This window comes from Felis catus, chromosome C1, assembly GCF_018350175.1.
Source record: "Felis catus isolate Fca126 chromosome C1, F.catus_Fca126_mat1.0, whole genome shotgun sequence".
NCBI classification, from domain to species: Eukaryota; Metazoa; Chordata; class Mammalia; order Carnivora; family Felidae; genus Felis; species Felis catus.
The window spans coordinates 36,288,181-36,313,824 of record NC_058375.1 but is presented as its reverse complement, the minus strand read 5'-3'; the positions used below and the strand labels follow the sequence as shown (position 1 = coordinate 36,313,824).

Genomic DNA, 25,644 nt, shown 5'->3' with positions numbered 1-25,644 from the left:
AGCCATCAGAGATGCAAATTAAAATCACAATGAAATATGCTTGCATACCCATCAGGGTGGCTATAATTAAAATAATAATACTTCGCACTGACAAGGATGTGAAGCAAATGTTGGTAGAAATGCAAAAATGCCACTTTATGAAATGGCTTGGCAGCTTCTCATACAAATTAACATGCCCTTACCATTTACCATACATCCCAGCAATCTCATTCCTAGGTATGTATCAAACAGAAATTAACGCATAAGTTCAGACAAATACTTGTACACAAACTTTCATAGGAGTTTTCTCCATAACAGGCAAAAACTAGGAACAATCCAAATGATCATCAACTGATGAATGGCTAAACAAAGTCTGATTAGACCCATGCCCAAGGAATACTTTCAGCAATAAAAAAGAACTGCTGATACTCAAAACAACATGGAGGAGTCTCAAAACCATTATGCTAAGTAAAAGAAGTCAAGACACAAAAGGTAACATTCTGTGTGCTTCCATTTATATGAGATCCTGGAAAAGGCAAAAACCACAGTGACAGAAAACAGATCAGTGACAGCCAAGAGCTGGGGCTGGGGGAGAAAACAGACTGCAAACAACAGACACAAGGGATTATTTTGGGGTGACAGAAATTTCAGTACCATGATTTTCTATACTATATCATGATTTGGTGGTGGTAACACAACTGTACACATCTGGAAAAACCCATCAAACTGTACGCTTAAAATGGGTAAGCTTTATCCTATGTACATTATACTTCAATACAACTTACAGTATAGCTACAAAAATCTCCAACTCTCACAGCAGAAAATGCAAAGCTACAGTTACAGACTGAAAGTGGAAGTTGCTGAGTTTAGAATCACTTGAACACAAAAGCGGGTAACACAATATTTGGGTATTTCTATGGGTATTTCTCTTTGAAGGCACAGGTGATAATTAAAGAATAATCATAACAGTTAAGAATGAAGCAGAAAAGGTTCTAAGTAGTATCATGGATTTTTAATTCTTTTAAAAGCATATCCCATATATGTCCATTTCAACAAAGTTCTGAAACATTATTAAAGTAAAAACATAATGATAAAGAAAGCCTTAAATCCTCAAAGCCACTAAACACCTATTAGAATGACTAGAAATTTTTGGGGGCGCCTGGGTGGCTCAGTCGGTTGGGCGTCCGACTTCAGCTCAGGTCGTGGTCTCACTCTTCCTGGGTTCAAGCCCTGTGTCGGGCTCTGTGCTGACAGCTCGGAGCCTGGAGACTGCTTCAGATTCTGTCTCTGTCTTTCTTCCCCTCCCCTACTTGCTCTCTGTCTCTCTCTCAGATATAAAAAATAAAACATAAAAATAAAAAAAAAAGAATGACTAGAAATTTTTAAAAAAGAAAAAGAAAAAAGAGAATAATAAGTGTTAGTGAGGATGTAGAGAAATTGGAACTCTCATACATTGCTAGTGAAAACACAAAATGATGCAGCCACTGCAGAAAACAGGTTAAAGGTTCTTCAAAAAGTTAAACACAGAATTACCATGATTCGGCAATTCCACTGCTAGGTATATACCCAAAGGTATTGAAACCAGGAACTCAAACATTTGTACATGAATGCTCATAGCAACATTATTCACAATAGCCAGAAGGTGGAAACAGTCCAAACAACTGTCAACTGATGAGTGAACAAACAATATGTGTTATATCCATAAAATGGGATTTTATTCAGCCATAAAAGTAATAAAGTACTGGGATGCCTGGGTGGCTCAATCAATTAAGGTCTGACTTGATTTCGGCTCAGGTCATGATCTCACAGTTTTTGAGTTCAAGACCTGCATCAGGTTCTGCACGAACAACATGGAGCCTGCTAGGGATTCTCCCTCTCTCTCTCAAAATAAATAAACTTTAAAAAAAAAAAAAAAAAGGAAAGATGCCTGGGTGGCTCAGTTGGTTAAGCGTCTGACTTCAGGTCAGGCCATGATCTTGCAGTTCATGAGTTTGAGCCCTGCATCAGGCTCTGCACTGACAGCATGGTATCTGCTTGGGAATCCCAATCTCTCTTTCTCTCTGCCTCTTCCCCACTTGCACTCCCTCTTTCAAAATAAACTTAAAAAAAAAAAAAAAGGAATAAAGTACTGATATATGCTATAATGTCGACAAACTTCAAAAACATTATGCTAAATAAAAGAAGCTAAATGAAACAAAACATCACATATTATATGATTCCATTTACATGAAATATCTGGAATAGGTAATCCACAGAGACAGAATGCAATTGGTAGTTGCCAGGGCTGGGATGAAGATAGAATGCAAAGTGACTGCTTAATGGGTAGAGCTTTTTCTTTTAGGGTGATAAAATGTCTTCAAACATTAAACTGAAAGTTCAATCTGGTTTTGAGCTTTGGTACTTTAAAGTTTATACTTTTCTTGGGACCCCTGGATGGCTCAGTTGGTTAAGCATCTGACTTTGGGTCATGTCATGATCTCGCAGTTCATGAGTTCAAGCCCCACATCAGGGTCTCTGCTGTCAGCCAGTGTGCAGCCTGCTTTGGAACCTCTGTCTCCCGCTCTCTGCCCCTCCCCTGCTCTCTGTCTTGCTCTCACTCTCAAAAAAAAAAAAAAAAAGTTTACTCTTGTCCCTGTTAAATCTCACTTGCTAGTTCTTCTTGAACCATCATTTCTGTTTGTGACTGAACTTATTCAACACGGAAAATGTGCCCTCAGCATATGTGATAAGTGTCTCTTCTAGGTCTTTATCAAAGAAGTTGATGGAAATAATTATTAGGGCAGGGACAAGGGGTGCCTGGGTAGCTCAGTCAGTTGAGCATCCAACTCTTGATTTGGGGTCAGGTCATTATCCCAGGGTCATGGGATCAAGCCCTGTGTCCAGCTCCACACTGAGCATGGAGCCTACCTAAGATTCTCTCCCTCTCCCTCTGCCCCTCTCCCCTGCTTCCTACACTCTCTCTAAAAAAAAGACAAGGACAAGAATAGAGGTCTGTATGACCTGATCATATCAGGCTGGTCCTGACACATTAAATCAACCTTCTTTTATAGACATTATACTTCAAACAAGTATTAATACAATCAGCTGTAACATTAGCAAAGAAATCCCAAAAAGTTCTTTACTCATTTAATAAAAAAGTATACATTGCTTACTATGTGTCATATATAATGCTACATATAAATTAGAAACATGATAATGGAAACAGTCATTCTTTGCAGTGATCATTCCTATTGTTAAAAAGAAAACCACAGGCCCAAAATGGTGTCACTTAGGTTAAGGCCTCTAGTCGGTAAACCAATACCTAACTGCAGTTTCAACCCCAGGAATGTAACCTTTAACCTGTTGACATGGAATTTCCTGGTCAATACTCAGAAATTTACTAATAGACCCCTTCTGCTCGCTTTAAGAGGGCAACCTTGCCTAAACAATGCATTCCCTGCTAATAAATTCCTGGGTTTTTTTCTTCCTTTTTTTTTTTTTTTTTTTTTTTTTTTGCTATGCCCTCTCTCTGCCTTTAAAAACCTTTTTTCTTGCTTAACTCCTTAGAGCTCCCTTCTACTTGCTAGAGGGGATGCTGCCTGATTCATGAACCAACTAATAAAGTCAATTACATCTGTAAATTTACTCAGGTTGAATTTTATTTTTTTCAACACTATAAGGCATTATTCTTGTAAAGGCAAGTTGGCCAACAAAGTAAAAAAGAGAATCCCAGGGGCGCCAGGGTGGCTCAGTTGATTAAGCATCTGACCTCAGCACAGGTCATGATCTCATGGTTTGTGGGTTTGAGCCCCACATTGGGCTCACTGCTGTCAGTGCGGAGTCCTCTTCAGATCCTCTGCCCCCCTCTCTCTCCCCCTCCCCTGCTTGCTCTCTCTCTTAAGAATAAACATTAAAAAAAAAAAAAATCCCAAAAGTTCATTCGGAGGATCAAACCCTACCAATTAAAAGATTCTTGAGATTTACAATCCTCCTATTAAAATGCCAATATTCAGTACAGTTCACTGGTTAGGCCAACCTCAGTATAAATTACTTGAACCCAACAAGAAAAACCATCCAAACCTAATCCTTCCATCTGTGGTCTCTGTTTCTAGTTCCTCATTCCCCATTTGCTAATCTCAATGAAAACTCATTCATTCAATAATTACTAATTATTGTACATTATTATAACTGTAATAGGAAACTACTGAAAGACTTTAACCAAGAAAATGGCTAAACATTGGTGCTGCATAAATATTGACAAAATGAAAAAATTGGAAGATAAAACTGAAAGAAAGAAGGTACGGCATAGGTGATACAGTTAAAGGTACTACAATAGCATTGTGTGGTAACAGATGGTAGCTACAATTTTGGTAAACACAGCATAACATACAGAGGTTTGTTTTTTTTTTAATTAAGTTATTTTAATGTTTATTTATTTTTGAGAGAGACAGACAGAATGTGAGGGGTGGGAGGGGAGCAAAGAAAGAGGGACACAGAGAATCCAAAGCAGGCTCCAGGCTCTGAGTTGTCAGCACAGAGCCTGACACAGGGCTTGAACTCATGAACTGTGAGATCATGACCTGAGCCGAAGTCAGATGCTTAATTGACTGACCCCCCAGGCACCCCCCACCTACTAACTTGTTGATTGGCTATGTTGTACACAAGAAACTAATGTAACATTGTGTGTCAACTATACTTCAGCTAAAACAAAACAAAAATCTAAAAGAAAGAAGAATAAACATGATCAGATTTGTGTTTTGGAATTAACAGACTTTAGAGTGAAGAGTGACCTGGAAACGAAGAAGACTGACTACAGTGGTAACATAATAAGGCCACCAAAATGACCTAAGTAAAAAGACTGTAAATGTGGCTTAGAATGGGCAACTGTGGTGAAAAAGAGCAGACCACCTGGAGATGTTGGGAACTAAGGCTCTCTGGGTGATTGGATAGGGAGGGCAGAAGAGGAGTCAAGAAGGACTTCCAGGTCTCTGGCTTTCAACTACTGGGTGGATAATGGTGATATTTAATAAGACAGGGACCAAGGAAGAACTGGTTTAGGGGAATAGAGAGGCAGAACAGGGGCGTTTGGGTGGCTCAGTCAGTTGAACATCCGACTTCAGCTCAGATCATTATCTCGCCATTTACGAGTTCCAGCCCCGCATCAGGCTCTATGCTGACAGCTTGGAGCCTAAGAGCCTGCTTCAGGTTCTGTGTCTCCTTCTCTCTCTGCCCCTCTCCTGTTTGCACTCTGTCTCTCTCTCTCTCAAAAATAAATAAAAACATTTTAAATTTTTTTTAAAAGTAAGGCAGAATAAACAGATGGAGTGAGTTGTATGGTGGTATAGTTCAGTGGATTCATATTAGAAATACAGAAGACAGAGCACCTGAGTGGTTCAGTAGGTGGAACATCCAACTTGATTTTCAGCTCAGGTCATGATCCCAGGGTTGTTGGATCAATCCTCATGTCAGGCTCCTCACTGAGCATGGAGCCTGCTTAAGATTCATTCATTCATATTCTCTCTCTCTCTCTCTCTCTCTCTCTCTCTCTCTCTCTCTCTCTCATATTCTCTCCACCCCTCACTCCCTCTATACCCCCTCCCCTGCTCTCCCTCAAAAAAAGGTGGCATGCCTGGGTGGCTCAGTTGGTAAAGTGGCTGAGTTTGTGAGTTTGGCTCAGGTCATGATCCCTCCATTCATGGGTTTGAGCCCCACATCGGGCTCTGGGCTGACAGCTCAGAGTCTGGAGCCTGCTTTGAATTCTGTGGCTCCCTCCCTCTCTGCTGCTCTCCCATTTGCACTCTGTCTCTTTCTCTCAAAAAATGAATAAGCATTTCTAAAAATTTTTAATTAAAAAAAAGGAAAGAAAGAAACAGGGGCACCTGGGTGGCTTAGTTGGTTAAGTGTCCAACTCTTGATTTTGGCCCAGGTCATGATCTCACCATCCGTGAGATCAAACCCCACGCCAGGCTCCACCCCGACAGCATGGAGCCTACTTGGGATTCTCTGACTATCTCTCTCTGCCCCTTTTGTACACATACTCTCTCTCAAAATGAACTTAAAAGAAAAAAAAGTAGTTCTTTTACAAATCTCCCAAAAGATAAATAAATCAGCTTTTTAAATGGGCAAAGAATATGAATAGACATTTCTTCAAAAAAACATTGCAAATAGCCAATAATCACATTAAAAGGTACTCAATGTCATTAGTCCTCAGGGAAATGTCAATCAAAACCACAAGATACCACTTCAGACCCACTATGATGACTAAAACCAAAGACAGACAACAGCAAATGTTGATGAGGATGTGAAGACATCATATACTGCTGATAGGAATGTAAAATGGTACAGCCACTTTGGGAAAGAGCCTGGCAATTCCTCATTTAAAATGTTAAACATAGAATTACCATACAACCCAACAATTCTACTCCTAAGTATATACCCAAGAAAAATCAAAACATATCCACATGGAAATCTTTACACAAATGTTCACAGAAGCATTATTCACAACAGTCAAAAGGTAGAAACAACCCAAATATCCATCAACTGACAAAATGTGGTATATCCATACAATGAAATATTGTTCAGCGATAAAAAAATGAACTACTGCTACATGCTACAACATAGATAGACCTTAAAAACGTCATGCTAGAGGGACATGTGGGTGGCTCAGTCAGTTGAGCAATGGACTCTTAATTTCAGCTCAGGTCATGATCTCACAGTTTGTGAGTTCAGGACCCACGTCAGGCTCTGTGCTGGCAGTATGGAGCCTGCTTGGGATTCTGTCTCTGTCTCTCTCTGCCCCTCCACCCCAGCCCCTCTCAAAAATAAGTAAATACAACATTAAAAAAAAAAAAAAATCACGCCAGGGGCGCCTGGGTGGCTCAGTCAGTTAAGCGTCTGACTTCGGCTCAGATCATGATCTCGCAGTTTCTGAGTTTGAGCCCTGCATCCAGCTCTGCAATGACAGCACAGGGCCTGCTTCAATTCTATCTCCGTTTCTCTCTGCTCCTCCCCCACTTCTCTCTCTCAAAAATAAGTATTTTTTAAAAAGTCATGCTCACTGAAAGAAGCCAGTCACAAAAGGCCACATATTGTATGACTCAATTTATATGAAATGTACAGAATAGGCAAATGTACAGAGGCAGAAAGTAGATTACTGGTTACATAGGGTTGGGGGAAAGGGAGGATAAAGAGGTGACAGCTAAAGGGTCTAGGGATTCTTTCTGAAGTGATGACAATGTTCTAAATTTGACCGCAGTGATAGCTGCATATATCTGTGAATATACTAAAAGTCACTGAATAGTACAGTTTAAATGGATAAATTGTATCATATGTGAATTATATCTCAATAAGCTTTTAAAAAGAAAAAGTAATTCAGGAATACTCTCTACTTCAGTTGGGCTAGGCTAGGACTCCAACAACCTCAGTCCAGGAATTCCCTATGCAACACAATACCTTAAAATGAAACATTCAATTTTAGTGGCAATAGTTCTCAAAAGGGTACATATTAGAATGAGTTGTAATGCTTTAAAGAAAATACAGATCCCTGGGAACACCCCAGTCCCACTGGATCAAAATCTTTATGATAGTGTATGGATTTATATATATATTTTTTTTACATTCCAGATGTTAAAAGGAAGACAACGTGAGGCTTTTAATAGACATGTTGAGAACAAGTGAAAAAATTTGAATATGGTCTTTATAGTAGATGCTATTATTAAACTGATGTTAAACTTCTTGTATCTGATAATATATTGTTACTTAGGAGACTATCCTTGAGCTTACAAAAAATATTTTTAAGGGTGAGGCACATAAGGTCTGTAACTTGCTTTGAATTGTTTCAGGAAAAAATATACATAAATACACACAGATAAAACAAATATAAAGGTACAACCAAATCAGTCAACCTAAGTCAGCTTATATGGGTATTCGTTGTATTTGAAAATTTCAAAATAAAAAGTTAGGTAGCAGAAAATTCCCGATTCTCCCTGTAGCTTAAGAGTCAAAAACTTCAGGTCAAAAGGAAATCTGACCCCAAAATTAATTTCCCTGTTGCTATAAGAAGACTTTTTCCCCTATCCTCACTTCCCAGGATGGACAAATGGACAAAGCTTTCTAATCCATATGTGCCCAAGATTTATAATCCCGAAGAACAGATGAGATTACATTTTAATGGGAACAAGTGTCTGTTATTGTACCCTGAAAATTACTAGTGTGCTTTGTCCTTTAGAAAGAGGGAAGAGTGTGATTTCAGCAGGAAGTCAATGAGTACCTTCAGTAAAAGAGCAGAGGCACTAAAGGTAAAAGAGTAGAAGATGCAATCACAGGCGAAAAAACTGCCCAGACTACACAGCTTAACTTTTGTTAGATCCCGTCTATCATACAAATCCTAGACAAAGAAAAGGCTCATTCTTTCATCCAGGATATACTGAAGTGCCCAGTACCTTATCCTATCCTCATGTGCTAAATATGTATATCAAAGAGCTATACACAGAAGCAATCTAACTTCACAAGGTTAAGAATCCTGTTTATAAGGGGGTATCTGGGTGGCTAGGTCGGTTAAAGGTCCTACGTCAGCTCAGGTCATGATCTCGCGGTTCGTGATTTTGAACCCTGCATCAGGCTCTGTGCTGACAGCTCAAAGCCTGGAGCCTGCTTCGGATTCTATGTCTCCCTATCTGCCCCTCCCCTGCTGGCAATGTGTGTGTGTGTCTCTCTCTCAAAAATAAACATTTAAAAACATATAAAAAATAAAAACTTAAAAAAAAAGAAAGAATCCTGTCTAGAATACTCTCTCCCAGAAAAATGCATTCATTCAATCACATTGAATCTTCTTGACTCTCCCTACATGATCAGTACCAGTGATAGCATAAGAGAGCAATCAGAATATATTCCATTAAATTCCACTTTCTATACTTCACTTTGAAAAATTAAACTATCTAAATCCTAGAAAGAAAAATAATAAATGTGGCCATGACAAATGACAATCAAGAATTTGTTCATAAAGCAAGGGACCATCTTTACTGACACTTACCAAGCTGGCAGTAAGAGAAGGTGCAGATTGTCCAAGAGACTGGTTCCTCATTCGAACCAGGTTTGATGCTTCTCCTGAAGACTGCCAAGTCACCTGTCCCACACTGCTGTGTACACTGCTGGACAAGGGGAGCAGCTGCTTACCTTCAAACACAAGGTTCAGAAAATATACTTGTAATTATTTATTAATTAACAAGTGAAAATACACACTGATATCAAGTGGATAAAAGTATGCCAATTCAAAACAAAATGAAGTTCTGCCATACCCATTTTAGAATCTGTAGCCCTTTAAAAATTCCAACTGCCTTGGGGTCCCTGGGTGGCTCAGTTGGTTAGCATCTGACTCTTGATTTCGGCTCAGGTCATGATCTCATTATTCGTGGGTTCAAGCCCCGTGTCGGGCTCTGCACTGACAGCATGGAGCCTATTTGGGATCCTCTCTCTCCCTTTCTCCCTGTCTTCTCTCTCTCTCTCTCTCTCTTTCTCTCTCAAAAATAAATACACTGTTAAAAAGATTCCAGGGGTGCCTGGGTGGCTCAGTCGGTTAAGTGTCCAACTTCATTCAGCTCAGGTCATGTCTCACAGTTCATGGGTTCAAGCCCCACATCAGGCTCTGTGCTGACAGTGCCAAGCCTGCTCGGGATTCTCACTCTGCCTCTCTCACACACACGTTCTTTCTCTCTCAAAATACATAAACAAACATTAAAAAAATACAATAAAATTCTCTGTAATATCCACCACCATGCCAGCCCCCAACCCAGACATCCAACCTAGCAAGCTAGGAGTTTTCCAGTCTCTTCCATGCTACTTAGTTTCTCACCAACTCAATGCAACATGAGTGAAGCAGGCAGCTTCTCCTAGACAAGTTTGGCCCCTCGGTTTCCAGAAGACAAACACTGGATCTATAATGCTCTGTCTAGACTCCATGTGTTCAGTCCAGGATGACTGACTGCCTTAATCCCAATGAAAGAATACAAGAAAGTCACTTACAAAGACTGAGTATCTAGAATTGCAATGACTTTCCAATTCAAGTGCAAGTCCCATTTCAACCTCTTCCTTCATAATGTTCTTCACATTGCTGCTAGTTATTTAACCAAAACAAATGTGATATCATTCCCCGCCTTAAAATATTTCTGATGACTCCTTGCTGTTTAAAATAATTAGCCAAACTTTTAAAAAAACTAAAGAGATCCTTGGTGCGACTGGATGGCTCCATTGGTTAAGTGTCTGACTCTTGATATCAGTTCAAGTCTTGAACTCAGGGTCATGTGAGTTCAAGCCCCACACTGGGCTCTGAGCTGGTCATAAAGACTACTTAAAAAAGCAAAAACTTGGCACAAAAACAGACACATAGACCAATGGAATAGAATAGAAACCTCAGAACTAGACCCACAAACGTATGGCCAACTCATCTTTGACAAAGCAGGAAAGAACATCCAATGGAAAAAAGACAGCCTCTTTAACAAATGGTGCTGGGAGAACTGGACAGCAACATGCAGAAGGTTGAAACTAGACCACTTTCTCACACCATTCACAAAAATGAACTCAAAATGGATAAAGGACCTAAATGTGAGACAGGAAACCATCAAAACCTTAGAGGAGAAAGCAGGAAAAGACCTCTCTGACCTCAGCTGTAGCAATCTCTTACTCGACACATCCCCAAAGGCAAGGGAATTAAAAGCAAAAGTGAATTACTGGGACCTTATGAAGATAAAAAGCTTCTGCACAGCAAAGGAAACAACCAACAAAACTAAAAGGCAACCAACGGAATGGGAAAGGATATTCGCAAATGACATATCGGACAAAGGGCTAGTATCCAAAATCTATAAAGAGCTCACCAAACTCCACACCCGAAAAACAAATAACCCAGTGAAGAAATGGGCAGAAAACATGAATAGACACTTCTCTAAAGAAGACATCCAGATGGCCAACAGGCACATGAACAGATGTTCAGCGTCGCTCCTTATCAGGGAAATACAAATCAAAACCACACTCAGGTATCACCTCACGCCAGTCAGAGTGGCCAAAATGAACAAATCAGGAGACTATAGATGCTGGAGAGGATGTGGAGAAACGGGAACCCTCTTGCACTCTTGGTGGGAATGCAAATTGGTGCAGCCGCTCTGGAAAGCAGTGTGGAGGTTCCTCAGAAAATTAAAAATAGACCTACCCTATGACCCAGCAATAGCACTGCTAGGAATTTATCCAAGGGATACAGGAGTACTGATGCATAGGGCCACTTGTACCCCAATGTTTATAGCAGCACTCTCAACAATAGCCAAATTGTGGAAAAAGCCTAAATGTCCATCAACTGATGAATGGATAAAGAAACTGTGGTTTATATACACAAAGGAGTACTACGTGGCAGTGAGAAAGAATGAAATATGGCCCTTTGTAGCAACGTGGATGGAACTGGAGAGTGTGATGCTAAGTGAAATAAGCCATACAGAGAAAGACAGATACCATATGGTTTCACTCTTATGTGGATCCTGAGAAACTTAACAGGAACCCATGGGGGAGGGGAAGGAAAAAAAAAAAAAAAGAGGTTAGAGTGGGAGAGAGCCAAAGCATAAGAGACTGTTAAAAACTGAGAACTGAGGGTTGATGGGGGGGTGGGAGGAAGGAGAGGGTGGGTGATGGGTCTTGAGGAGGGCACCTTTTGGGATGAGCACTGGGTGTTGTATGGAAACCAATTTGTCAATAAATTTCATATATAAAAAAAAAGCAAAAACAAACAAACAAAAAAAAAACCTAAAGAGATCCTCAATAAATCCAGATTATCTTCCTGGCCTCATCTCCAACTCTTTTCCACACCCATTTGCTCACTCAACTTCACGTATGCCCTGCATTTTCACCTGGCTTTATCCTGATCACCCAATTCACTTGAAAATTCTTCCTCTTCCTAGCAAAATCCTAATTCAACATGGAAATACCTGCTGTAATAAAGGTGTGAGCAAAAGGAGTTTTTAGTTTTGTTTTTGCTACAACATATCCTTTTATTGCAACAAAATATGATGCAAATTATTTGGAGGGCAATTTAGCAAAACTTATTAAAATTTTAACTCAAATGTTTGAATCCAGCATTCCACTTGTAGGAATGCAGTAAAATGAAAAAAATAACAGTCCAGAATGCTCACCTTAGCAATGCTCACCAGGATAAAACTGGAAATAAGATAAACGTTCATTATAGTTTAAAGAAATTATAATATCTCCACATAATGAAATACTAAACCCATTAAATGAGGCACCTTGGGGCGCCTGGGTGGCTCAGTCAGCTTAGTGTCCAACTTCAGCTCAGGTCATGATCTTGCGGTTCGTGAGTTCAAGTCCCCGTGTCAGGCTTTGTGCTGACAGCTCAGAGCCTGGAACCTGCTTCACATTCCATGTCTCCCTCTCTCTCTGCCCCTACCCTGCTTACGCTCGGTCTCTCTCAAAAATAAATAAACATTAAAAAAAATTTTTTTAAATAATAATGAGGCACCTCAACATGCAGTCAAGAGAAAAATGTTCAACATTTCCTGTTGAGTATAAAAAGCAGAAAGGAAATATGTGGCATACGATTCCAATTTTGATTTTTAAAATGAAAAAGTTTATGTATATTTACATAAATTTTTAGATATATATTTAAATATAATGGAGCATATATAAATAGTTGGAGAGAGGGAGACAGAAGACTAAGAAGAACTTTTCACTTTGATAATAATGCAGGTCTTTGAACTCAAATTTTTTATTACTGGTATATCTACTTTTTTTTTAAGATTTATTTTATTTTGAGAGAGAGAGAGAGAGAGAGAGAGAGAGTGTGTGTATGTGTGTGTGTGTGTGTGTGTGTGTGTGTGTGTGTGTGTGTGTGTGTATGAACTGAGGAAGGGCAGAGGGAGAGAAAAAGAGAAGCCCAAACAGGCTCCATACTCAGCACAGAGACCAACACAGGGCTCAATCCCACAAACCATGAGATCATGACCTAAGCTGAAATCAAGAATTGGAGACTCAACCAACTGAGCCACCCAGGTACCCTATGGTATATTTACATTTTTAATCAGAAACATGCAATGTTTTTTAAAAATCTAGTTATCTTTCAGGTCTGTTCTCAAATGTATGCTTTACCAAAAAGCCTTTCCATAAAACTCTCTACAAAAAGTAAGAATGGTTCTCTACTCAAAACTTCCATAAGGCCAGAGTAGAGACTGCCTGCCTTCTTTCCTTCCTTCTGCAAATGTTGCCATGTTTCCAGATGACCTGCCTACTCCTCATCTATATATTCTAAAGGAAAGAGATCATTGACTTACCCTATCCACATATACAAAGGCTAGTATCATAGCCCTATCTCCCTTCAAAATAAGGGCTTACTGGGGAAAGGCTTATACATCTGCAAAAGAAACCCATTTGGATATATACAAGTCTGGGCTTGAAGCATACCAAGGTTTGCCAAGAATTTGAGGAAAACAAACAACGTAAGAAGGAACAATATGAACAAATGGAGCAACTGGCCTTTTAGTAAAGAAAGAACTCAGAAGAAAAGAAAACTTAAAAATTATAATTATTCTTACAAGGATTCAAAAGGCTAATGCGTAAAATAATCCCAGTTAAAGATGGCTGACTGAGGACATACTTTTATCTTTGGTCACCAAGGACAGTAAATGAAAATAAAGAAGTAAAATATACAAACAAACAAAGGCTATAATGAGGGAGGGGGATTGACTGAGGAAATGAATAAAATTTGGGGAAAATCTAAAGCAGATAGGTGAATCATAACCAATGGAACTGGGCAAAGAAAGACACAAGGTATGATAAGCATAGAGGAAATTGCAGTTAAATGACGTATGAGGCTACCCTGCAAAATCTCAGATAAGTTCAGTATTCAGAGATACAAGACATCAAAGAAGATATAAAGTTAAGACATAAAGCTGCACTCAGATTAACTGAAAATCTATAGGCAAACACAACCACATTCCCATATTGTACCACCCAGCAGCCAGACAATCACCTCACAGGATAGAAGGGATATGGGATCTCAGAGCAGAGTGATGGATTCTGGTTGTTAGGTGCTCAAGAGAAAGAGTTGATTCAGAAACAAAACTTGAAAAAAAAATTTTGATACAAAACTCAAAATTCTATTTACTCATACAAAATTGAGAAGGTAACACATCCTTATATTCATAGCATTCTGCTATGAAAAGAACCAAAAAAATGGCTTTATGTGATTAAATACATGCCTGGCAAAATAACAATTCCAACAAAAAAGTGCAAAGATAAAGCCAAGAAAATAGCCCTGAAATGGGACAAAAATAAAAAGAAATTTAAAACCATTTACCAAGAAGTATGGTGGGGTTTCTTCTCTATTAATCTAATATTTTTAGCTGAGGCCAAACAGATTCTCTTTTAATATTCTATTGATTTCTGAAAATTATGTCACATTTTAATGGTTTCCCATTTGGACTATAACTTCCTTATATCATTTCTTTCTCTTGAATTTTTTTAAAGACTTTTCAATGGGGAAGGTGGGGAGGCACTACCAGCTTTGGAAAGGATTTTGAAAATGGGGGTGGGGGCAGAAAATCAAAAGGAGTGCCTGGGTGGCTCAGTCAGATAAACATCTGACTCTTGGTTTTGGCTCAGGTCATGATACAGCAGTTCATGAGTTCAAGCCCCACATCGGGCTCTGCACTGGCAGTGCAGAGCCTGCTTGGGATTTTCTCTCTCCCTCTCTCATTGCCCCTTCCCCATTCTCTCTCTCAAAATAAGTAAACTTAAAAAAAGAAAGAAAGAAAGAAAATCAGAAGAAGCAAAGGATGTAAAGTCTACAGAAGTGAGCAGAAAGCAGAAGTCAAATTCAAAGAGAATAACCAGTGACAGTGGTCAACTAGGAGATAACTAACAGGCCCAGGAGGCTACCATTCAGACACCACCAGGAACTAGTAAAGAGAGGAAGATAGCCTTACCCTTAAGTGTTTTATACAAAACTACCACCAGAGAAGATGACAAGTCAACTGATATACCCTTAAATATTGACAACGCAGTCCCATATTTCTTAAAAAACAAATTTAGAGAGGCTCCTGGAAGGTTCAGTTGGTTAAGCACATGACTCAAGTCATGATCTCACACTTCGTGAGTTTGAGACCCACATGGAGCTCTGCACCAGTGATGCAGAGCCTGCTTGGGATTCTCCCTCTCTCTCTCTCTCTCAAAATAAATAAATAAAAGCTTAAAAAAAAAAAAAAAATTAGCTACTCACCTGACAGAGAACTGGCCAGGCTTCCTCTCCGCAACTTACAGTCATCCTGACTAAGTTGTCGTTGAAGTTTAGCTTTTCCAGTGGATGAAAACAGGTCAGGATTACTGAGCTTCCTGAAAAGCAGGGGACTAAGTCCAGTTATCACATCCTTCAAAGAAAAAAAAGGTAAAATATAAAGTCTTTAAGGTCTTTTCTGAAAGTATAAGGACTTTATATTAAACATTCATTACAGTTAAATAGTGCCAGCATTTTATACTTCCTGATCAATAGCTAAAGCCAAAAACATATTTCTTAGTAAAAGCTGTTTGGGTATGCTATGAAGGCTACAGGACACTGATTATAAATGCAAAAGAAGGGACGCTTAGGTGGCTCAGTCGGTTAAGCGTCCAACTCTTGACTTTGGCTCAGGTCATGATCCCACTGTTTCTGGGTTCAAGCCCCGCATCAGGCTCTGCGCTGGTGAGGTGGAGCCTGCTTGGGATTCTCCCTCTTTCCCTCTCTCTCTGCCCCTCCCCTACTCACTCTAAGTAAATAAACTTTAAAAAATAAAATAAATAAAAATAAATAAATAAATAAATAATAAAATGCCAAAGAAAAAACGGGGGGAAGGCTCACAAGATGACACGTTAAGACATTTTGACAGGATGTATTCATAATGAGTACATGTCTAGTTATGTTTATTTATTTTCCTCCTTCTATTCACTCTTCCTATATATCCAGTAAAGAAAAGCATATTTTAGTTTTTAAAAAAAACATAAAAAGCAGACCTTCCTTTACCTGATATACAAGGTTAGAAATGCCTCTACCATTCAATTAATGCTAAAATAAGATATAGAGATTTCTTTATAGGTCAAATAGGAGCTGAATATATGTTTCAATGAAAAAGCATAATAGTACTATGGAGAGGGGTGCCTGGGTGGTCAGTCAGTTGACCATCCAACTCTTGATTTTGGCTCAGGGCATGATCGCAGGGTCATGGAATAGAGTGCCACGTGAGGCTCCACACTGGGCATGGAGCTTGCTTGGGATTCTCTCTCTCTCTCCCTCTGCCCCCTCTCCAGCTCACACACACACATTTTTTGAAAAATTTTTAAAGTACCACGGAGAAAATACAGATAATATGAAACATTGACAGAGCCTCCTCCCATTTGTCTTTATTTTAATCCAGCTCATCCTGCTCCATCCCAATGCCTGTTCCTCTTCACTCAGTAAGCAATGTCAACTCTCTTCAAGATTCAGACATTTTGAAGCAAACATGCACCTCATTGGCAGCATTGAAAGAGAAACTATTTTTAAAAAAATAAGGCAAATGAGACATATCTTTCACATTTCAATGAAAGAAACTAAAACAAATACAGGTAATTAGCACATCAAAGTGATATGGACAGGGCAAAGACAAAATGAGAAACATAAGAAATAACTACAATCTATGTTACCTGCCATTTGAAGAATAAGACTCAAACAACTAGTAAAAGCCACAGTGGGGGAGAATGGGAAAATGCCAACCTTCTTCAGATTTAAAAAAAATAAAAACCTATAAGGTCATACACTGTGATTGGTGGGTTCACAAACATGTTCACAAACATAATACTGGTTGGTGGTGCCTATCCAGAATATAATTTACAAATGCCCCAAAATAAAAAAAGTTAAATAAAAATAACGGTTAAATAAAAATAAAAATAAGAGTAAGTTAAATAAAAATAAAATAAAGAAACAAGGAAACAGTATTTTTAAATTGGTAGTAAATGGATAAAATGATGAAGAGGGATATTTAGGCACTGTATCATTAAAGCAAATGGTGTGTCAAGATAACTATAACAGAAGTTAGCAGGGAGAAAGGGAAACTGGAAGCAGTAGCTAATACAAAAAGAGAACACAGCAAGATAGCACTGTATATTCCCACCATCGGGTGTGTTAAGGATGAAATACTACCTATGCATCAAGGAGAAAGCATGGAAGGAAGCAGGGTTTGGGCACTAAGGCTGATAACCAACCAAAAAAGGCCGGCCACTCACGGAGGCAATACCCCAGCATGCAGCTTTAGGTGGAGTAAGGAAGCATTGGAAGATATCAAGCTGAAGTAATATCCTAAATGAAGACAATAGGGAGAGGGAAAGGACTCATCCCCAAAATAACTTACAAACCAACTACATCAGGAAGCCAGCACTGGGATGCCTGCTACACTGTATGGATGAGCAATTAGTCTTAGCCAGAAAAGGAACAACAACGAATACAGGACTAGAGCAGCACCAATTAAGAGCAAGTCCTAGCCTTTTCAACCTCCCTATTCCCTATCATAATATACCATAGGAAAAAAAAAAGCCAGAAAACAGAAAAAAATAAATAAAAGTATATCACATCCCTTCTTATTCCAAGACTCACCTGTCAAAACTTTGCAAAGGGAAGCAAATATAAATTAAATTGGATAAGAAATTTAATTTTTAAACAATTTTATTTTTAAGTAATCTCTACACCCAATGTAGGGCTCAAACTCAGAACCCTGAGATCAAGAGTCGCATTTCCACCAATTGAGCAAGCCAGGAGCCCCTGAAATTTAACTTTTAAATTAGTATGCCTTTTTTTTTTTTACTGAAGTATATTAGTCATTTCAGAAAAGTACACATATCCAAGCATATAACTCAATGAATTTTCACAAATTAAACATACCTATGTAACCAGCATCAAGATATATATTTAAAAAAAAAAAAAAGACATAACCAAGCACCCCAAAAAGCCCGCTGTGTTCCCTTCCAAGCACTACCCAGGCTTCCAACAGAATAGATTATATAAAGTGAAAAACTTGGGGCACCTGGGTGACTCAGTCGTTTAATCATCTGACTCTGAATTTCAGCTGAGGTCATGATCTCAAGGTTCGTAGGATCAAGCCCTGCCTCACTCAGGCTCTGTGCTGACAATATGGAGCCTGGTTAGGATTCCTGCTCTCCCTCTCACTCTAATTTTGCCCCTCCCCTGCTCATACTCTCTCTCAAAAATAAACAAACTTTTTTTAAAAAATTAATAAATAGGAAATCTTTATATGAATGGAATCAACTAGCCTGGACTTTTTAAAACTAAATTTACCCAAGAAGTCATTAAGGGACAGGATAGAATGAAGCAAATAATACAAAATCACATATAATCCAACAGAGAAAGAAAAAGTATATAGGAGGTAGAACTTCCTTACTAATTTCCATAATAACTTCATATAGTTCTCTAGTTTCCATTCTAGTCACTTATGAGATCCATCCAAGCTACATGTTTTCAGGTTCTATGGGATCCATTATACCCTTTAAACTCTTCCTTTCGGCTCAAACTAGATTAAATTGGTTTCTATAGTTTTTACAATCAAATGATTCTTAAGCAAATTAGGGAGTTAAGGAGGGGAAAGAGTCTAGGAAGACTTAGAGGCTTCTGGCTTGGGTAGTATGCTTATCAAGACAGGGAATACAGAAGGAGAAACAATTTACAAATAAAACACTGCTCTGACAATAGTAAATATCAGCATTAACTACAGATCATAGTACTTTTCCAATAACTATTAGGGGAACTATAAACATTTAACCTGAAAGAAAGAAAACAAAGGAGACATGAGTAACTCTCTAACTACATGAGTGCTATTTCTTACATTACAGGAAATTTCTAACTTCTGAGGACAGAATTAGAACTAATGGATGAAATTAAGGTCATGATCTCACAGTTTGTGAGTTCAAGCCCTGCATCAGGCACTGAGCTGACGGCACAGAGCCCGCTTGGGATTCTCTCTCTCTCCCTCTCTCTCTCTTTGACTCTTTCCCGCTCTCAAATTCTCTCTCTCTCAAAATAAATAAACTTTAAAAAAAAAAAAGAAGAAGAAGAAGGAAGAGCTGTCTAACAGTCAACAGGCCACCTTAAAAAGGAATGGACTGTGTCACCAGAAATACTGAAAAAGGTGAAAGCTGACCTAAAACAGTAATTCTCAAAATGTGGTCCCCCATACCAACAGCACCAGCATGACCTGTGACCTTGCTAAAAAATGCAAAATCTCAGGCTTCACCTCAGACCTACAAAATCAGAAATTCTGACAGAGGGGACCAGCAATCCATGTTTTAGCAAGCCCTCCAGGTGATTCTGAAGCACATGAAAGTTTGAGAACCACCAGACTAGGTCAAAAACTTTCAACATGATCCCACCAACACACAAATATACCAATCAGTTGTGAGGACTGTATCACAAATTACTTAAAATTCAAATAAAGTACTTAGGTTTGCAACCACTTTAATTAAATGAAAGCAGGTTCTTGGTAAACTCTACAATAAAGTCAATTCACCTGTCAATACAACATTCTTCAGTGAAAACTTTAAAAGGCAGAATTATAGCAAGCATCCCAGAAATTACACATAACCTATATTTATTTATGTAACATTATAACAATAACATATCTAACATATGCCAGGTAAAGTTCAACTGTCAAAAAAAAAAAAAAAAAGGGCTGAAAATTGCTTGACTACACAATCTCTACATTTTCTTCCCAACTCTAGGAGCTTCTTGCTTTCTTTTTTAATTATGAGTACTGAGTTGTGCCCATTTTGCCTGTTGCCCTGGGAGCCCTCACAGAGACTTCTCTCTTTTGGCTCAAAACCATCTCCCTCCTCCACAATACCAAAGCAAATCTCACACTAACTTTACCCACAACGCTAGTGTTGTGCTTACACTGTACTATGCTATTAGGATAGGATTCAAAGGAAAGGATTCACAGCTGTAAAACTGAAGTCTACACAACTAAAAACATTTGTACCAGACTAAAAACCTGGATTAACTCTCATTGGGAGTTGTCTTATCCCAAATGACTGGTAATCCAGTAGGTAAAGAGAATTCTATACCTTGTGGCAGATTCTTCCTGATCTACCCAACAAGAGTCAAATCCAGGTGCCACACTAATCAAAGTCCATCCTCTTAATCCCTATCAAAAAACCTTTGCTTGATTATCTATCTATCTATAATGAACTTTGACCCATACCCCAAGCATATCAAACACAGACATAAATTAACTCTAAATGGATCATGAATCAAACTGTAAAACCTAAAACAATAAAACTTAAGAGTAAATTTTTGTAAGTTTTAGGGTTCTTAGATAAGATACAAAACACAAGTTTAAAAAGAACAAATTTATACATTGGACTTCACCAAATTTAAAAACTACTCCTCTTCAAAAGCTACTGTTTAAAAAAATGAAAACAAATCACACACAAGGAAAAATCATTTGCAAAACACATGTTAGAAAGGACTGGCATTCACTATATAGAAAGGTCTTACACAATTCAATAACACACAAGCCAATTAAAAATGAAAAAAAGACTGAACAGACACTTCAACAAACAAGAGGCAAGTACGGCAAAAGAATATACAAAACCATCATCAATATGATTTATCATTAGGGAAACAAAAATTAAAATCAAATGAGAAGTAATGTCAGCACAAAAAAAAAGGTGGGGGGCGCCTGGGTGCCTCAGTCAGTTGAGTGTCTAACTGATTTCAGCTCTGGTCATGATCCCAGAGTCGTTGGATCAAGTCCCTCATCAGGCTCCACACTGCACATGCAACCTATTTGGTATTCTCTCTCTCCCTCTCCCCCACTCATGCACGTGCTCTCTCTCTCTCTCTAAAATAAAACAAAGCAAAACAAAACCCCACAGTTGCAAGCTAACATCTCCCCAGAGAAACAACTGGAAAACAAGCAGAAACTATCAGAACCACCTTTGTCAGAATTCTGGAAAATAGTCAAAGGTTTACAGTCAAGAAAATGCTGAATCAACAAGTAAACTTAAAAATGGTAGGAATGCTTTGTGGCACTTTTATGTGCCCCTGCCCACCCACTTCTTGATGTTAAAGCAGTGTGAAGACATCAGCTGGTGGTCCTAGTGCGGGACCTTGGTCCCTGATTCTAGAAGGAGAACAAATCTTGTTTGCAAATTATTGTTTATAGCTGTTCTCACTTGTCTGGGGGCTGCCAAAAAGACTGACACAAGGCACTCCTTTATTTCACCTAACTCAGAATCTGCTCAAGGCAGAAAAGCAGGAGGCTTTGCTCAAAAACACTGTAAGGTGATCCAACCACCCAGAGCCACGTGGACCAAAAGATTAAAGGTGAGACATAAAACAGACTGCCTAAAGCCTGGGAGGAAAAAGGGAGAGTTTCTCTGGAAAATTTGTGCAATCAAAATAGGGTAATTTAGAAAGTCCAAGGTAGGGGCACCTGGCTCATTCAGTCAGAAGAGCTTAGGACTTTTCATTTCAGGGTTGTAAACTCAAGCCCCACATTGACTGTAGAGATTACTTAAATAAATACACTTAAAAATAATAATAATAATAGAAAGTGCAACGCAAAATGCATGCTCAAGAAAGACCTGAAAAGACTCTAAGCTTTCATTTCAGGCTGATCCCTATGCTCACTATAAGTCTAGCTAAGCAAAAAGTCCATATAGTGGTTTGCAAAGACCCTATAGGAGATAGGTTTGTTTATTTAGATTCTGGTGATCAAGGAAATCTCTATCTAAACACAAGCTAAGGGAACAGAGACTTCAGTACCACAGTACAGTACCACAGTATACACAGACCAAGGAATATAATTTCTGCAAAAATAAATAAACAAAAAATAAATGCTGGGAAAACTCACTAGAAAAATGGACAACTACAGCCTTCAACAACCTAAAACAACAAACTCTGGAGAAAGGGGAAGTGATTTCCAGAGTTACCAATATTCAAATGTCCATTTTTGAACAACAACAAAAAAATCACAAGACCTACAAAGAAATGAGAAAGTATGGACCATTCAAAGAATCAAAATAACAGAAACCATGTCTGAGGAAACCCAGCATTAGACCTAGTAGTAAACTTTAAATCCCTTTCTTAAATATGTTCAAATGTACAAATGAAAGAAAATCAGAAAAACAATGCATGAAAGAAAAACAGGGTTGCATATATGATACTCAAGGAAAGACAATGTGAGCCAAGGATTTTATATCCAGGATAACTAACCTTCAAGGTAAAGGGCACAGGAAAACTGTCACCAATATAAAAATAATTCAGAGAGTATTGTTCCAAGAGGCCCTTCCTAAGGAATCTACCAGAAAACAAGATTTACACAATCAAAATAATTAGAGCAATATCAGCATGTGATTAGCATTAAATATGCAGTAACTTGTAAAATGAATAAATGTACATTCAAAGGGAGAGTACAGTATATAATGGCTATATAATTTGAAAATGTAGATACACATTTTCAACCACAAGATGGAAGGGGAAGGTGGAGACAGCATATACAAAAAAAATTTAACAGTTCTCATTAATCATTGATGGTAGTACATTAGAATTGCCTTTAGAGACATATATTTACGTAGGACAAAGCAAATGCATAATTACTGGATATTCTAATTGTTGGTTCAAAACACTCTCAGAAGCTTCCCGGCTGTAATCTGAAAATGGCCTGTTTCAGGGGTAGGGAGAGACAAAAAAAAAAGAGGCAGGCCACTCCAAGTTGGTAGGTGGCAGTATTAATAACCAAAGGGAACTTACATAACAAGACTTGCCTTGGGCGGCAGCAAGACAAATAGATCTCCACACCTGCCCACCAGATCTTGGTTTATAAAGAGGCCTTAACTAGGTGCAGTCCTGTATACCATGCAGGTGTTTTCAATACTACATCACTATCTCAAGGCTATGTCCTTGAAGAAGCCTCTGGGAGCAGGAAAGGCAAGTGGAACCTATTTCCAAGGACAGGGGAAGGGTGAGGAGCCTCCCAGAGCCCAGGTCCATCCGCAGTCATGTCTTTTTGATAACATTCTCCAATACTTAATTCTTTCACACCGTGAGTCTTTGGGAATATGATTCAAGGTAGGAAATAGAGAAAATACTGATGTAATATACAGGAGATTAAGTTTTTTAAAAAATCTGAGTAGTCCTTTGCAAATACACTGTTAATTGACAAGTAGTTTATGTATTTAACTCTCCACTGACAAGTTTAGAAACAATGACCAACATAATAGCAAAGAGTATCCTTAAGATATAGTTTGCAGTTGTTCTAAAATACCATTTCCCATTAAAAGAAACCAAGAGTTCTTAGAAAAACAGCTAATTCCAGGTCTAAGGTGGAAAATGAGCCCAGAACAGTTTGACCCATGAGATTGCAAAAAAACTATCAAAACTATTAGGATCAGGTCCAAAAGACTAAGAAACCAATTGTTTCTAGACAAGAGGACAATCTGAGATTCAATTAGTACAAGAAAACCATCAGATGCTGTACATTTAAATGCCTGACCGGGGTGGCTCAGTCAGTTAAGCCTCTGACTTGGGCTCAGAAAGCCTGCTTCAGATCCTCTGTGCCCCTTTCTCTGCCCCTTCCCCACTTGAGCTCTCAGTCTCTCTCAAAAATAAATAAATAAACTTAAAAAAAAAAAAGGTTTAAATGCCTAACCACATGAATAATAAGATGACAGGGAACTAATTACCTTAAAAATCAGGCAAACTTGAAAGAAGCCTTTCTTACATGTACTATACCACTGGGAACTAAATAGTAGATGAGGGGAAGCATCTCCTTAAAATGTTATTCCAGTTAATAATTGAAAACAAAATGATAGAATTGTATCACCATTTTGCAACTCCCAATTACTGAATCTTGGCACTGAGCATCAAAACTGCTAAAATCAAAGAGTAAGCAGCAGAGATTACACACCTACTGTTGAAAGACCACACAACCATCTACAATTTTGCCAAAGGAATTAAACCTGAGGCTGGATGAAGCTTCTGTATCCAGCTGTAATTTGCAGGAAATACAAAGGATACGGAAACATTCTGAAATGCGTCATGGTTATATAGTAAGAAACCTACAGGTCAAATGCCCCAGATATTTCTACCTATAAATTTTAAGGAAAAGGAAGACATGGAAGGGAAACCTACAGATTATAAAAGATTTAAGACATATCTTGTGTTGGGGCACCTGGGTGGCTCAGTTAAGCATCTGACTCTTGATTTCGGGTCAGGTCATGATCTTACTGTTCCTGGGATAGAGCCCACGCACCCAGCTCCGCGCTGACAGTAGGTAGCCTGCTTGGGATTCTCTGTCGCTCTCTCTGTGACCCTCCCCCGTTTGGGCTCACACGGGTGTGCAGGTGCATGCACATACACACTCTCTCTCAAAATGGATAAACTTTAAAAAAATAAACATATCTAGTGTTTTTATTTTATTCATTTTGAGAGAGAGGGAGAACACAAGCAAGGGAGGGGCAGAGAGAGGGAGAGAGTCCCAAACAGGCTCTCTGCTGAAAGTGGAGCTCGAACTCCTAAACCTGTGAGATCATGACCTGAGCCAAAATCAAAAGTCCAATGCCCAAGGGACTAAGCCACCCAGGCACCCCTATCTCGTGTTTTTAAAGGGGCAGGACTAAAATGTAATGTTTTAGATGCAAACTTACAAGGAAATGAAAGCAAATTATTACTTTTTAAGTCAGGACAGTTATTACTTTTGAAGGGAAGGTGGGGCTGTGATTGAGATGGGACACATTTATAGAATGGGTGGCAAAACTGTTTTTCTTGATCTGGGTAATAGTTTGTAAGGGTGTTCATCTTATAATTCATTAAGTTATACATTTGTCTTGACTGCTTTTCTGTGCTTCTTATATTTTACAATAAAAAGGCTAAAAAAGAAAAAGAGGAAAGGAAAAAAAAATCACAAAACAAGTGGCCTGCTGCAAAAGTAAGGGAATATTTTGCCACACATAAAGTTAGAGCAGTGACAAAAAACAAGCACAATAATAAACACAGAAACATTTAGTGAGATCCAGTACCAATGAGAAATTCTAAATCTTGATTTGACAACAAAAACAACACTGCAAAACAGACATTCTTTTTTTTTAAACTTTTTAAAGTTTATTTATTTATTTTCAGAGAGAGAGAGAGAGAGAGAGAGAGAGAGAGAGAGAGAGAGAACAGAAGGGGGAGAGGGAGAGGGAGAGAATCCCAAGTAGGCTCCACACTGTTGGTACAGAGCACAATGTCAGGCTCAAACTCACAAACCATGAGATCATGACCTGAGCCAAAACCAAGAGCCAGATGCTTAATCGACTGAGCCATCCAGGTGCCCCCAAAGCAGACATTCTTATCTTCATTTCATATTCAAATCTACTAAGCTACTGAGAGAATTCACACCTAGTCCAAATTGTTTTTTCTCCTATTATATTTAAATTACATTAATAAAGAACTCATACCAATAAGAAAAATAAAACGAAAGAGTGTATAAGAAAAACAAGAAAGTATATGGATAAGAAAGTCACAAGACAATAAATCCAAATAATAAATAAAATTCACTAGCAATTAGGGAAATATATTTAAAACACTGACAAGTCATCCAAACCTAACAAATTACCAGAAGTAATAACCTGATAAAACCA

At 38.5% G+C, this 25,644-nt stretch overlaps 1 protein-coding gene across 7 annotated transcripts in view; it reads right to left on the bottom strand.

The window, feature by feature from the left end:
- The window catches only part of MAST2 (microtubule associated serine/threonine kinase 2), a 222,635-nt gene that overhangs the window by 173,811 nt on the left and 23,180 nt on the right, over positions 1–25,644 (bottom strand). For 5 of the 7 annotated variants that reach the window (XM_023258635.2, XM_023258637.2, XM_023258636.2 and 2 more), the window contains exons 2-3: positions 15,224–15,371; positions 8,990–9,132 (exon numbers count right to left, since the gene is read on the bottom strand). In XM_023258635.2, the coding sequence (XP_023114403.2) occupies positions 8,990–9,132; positions 15,224–15,371 (291 nt within the window). The remainder of the gene's footprint in view (positions 1–8,989; positions 9,133–15,223; positions 15,372–25,644) is intronic. The other 2 variants (XM_045035738.1, XM_045035740.1) reach the window with 1 other exon arrangement.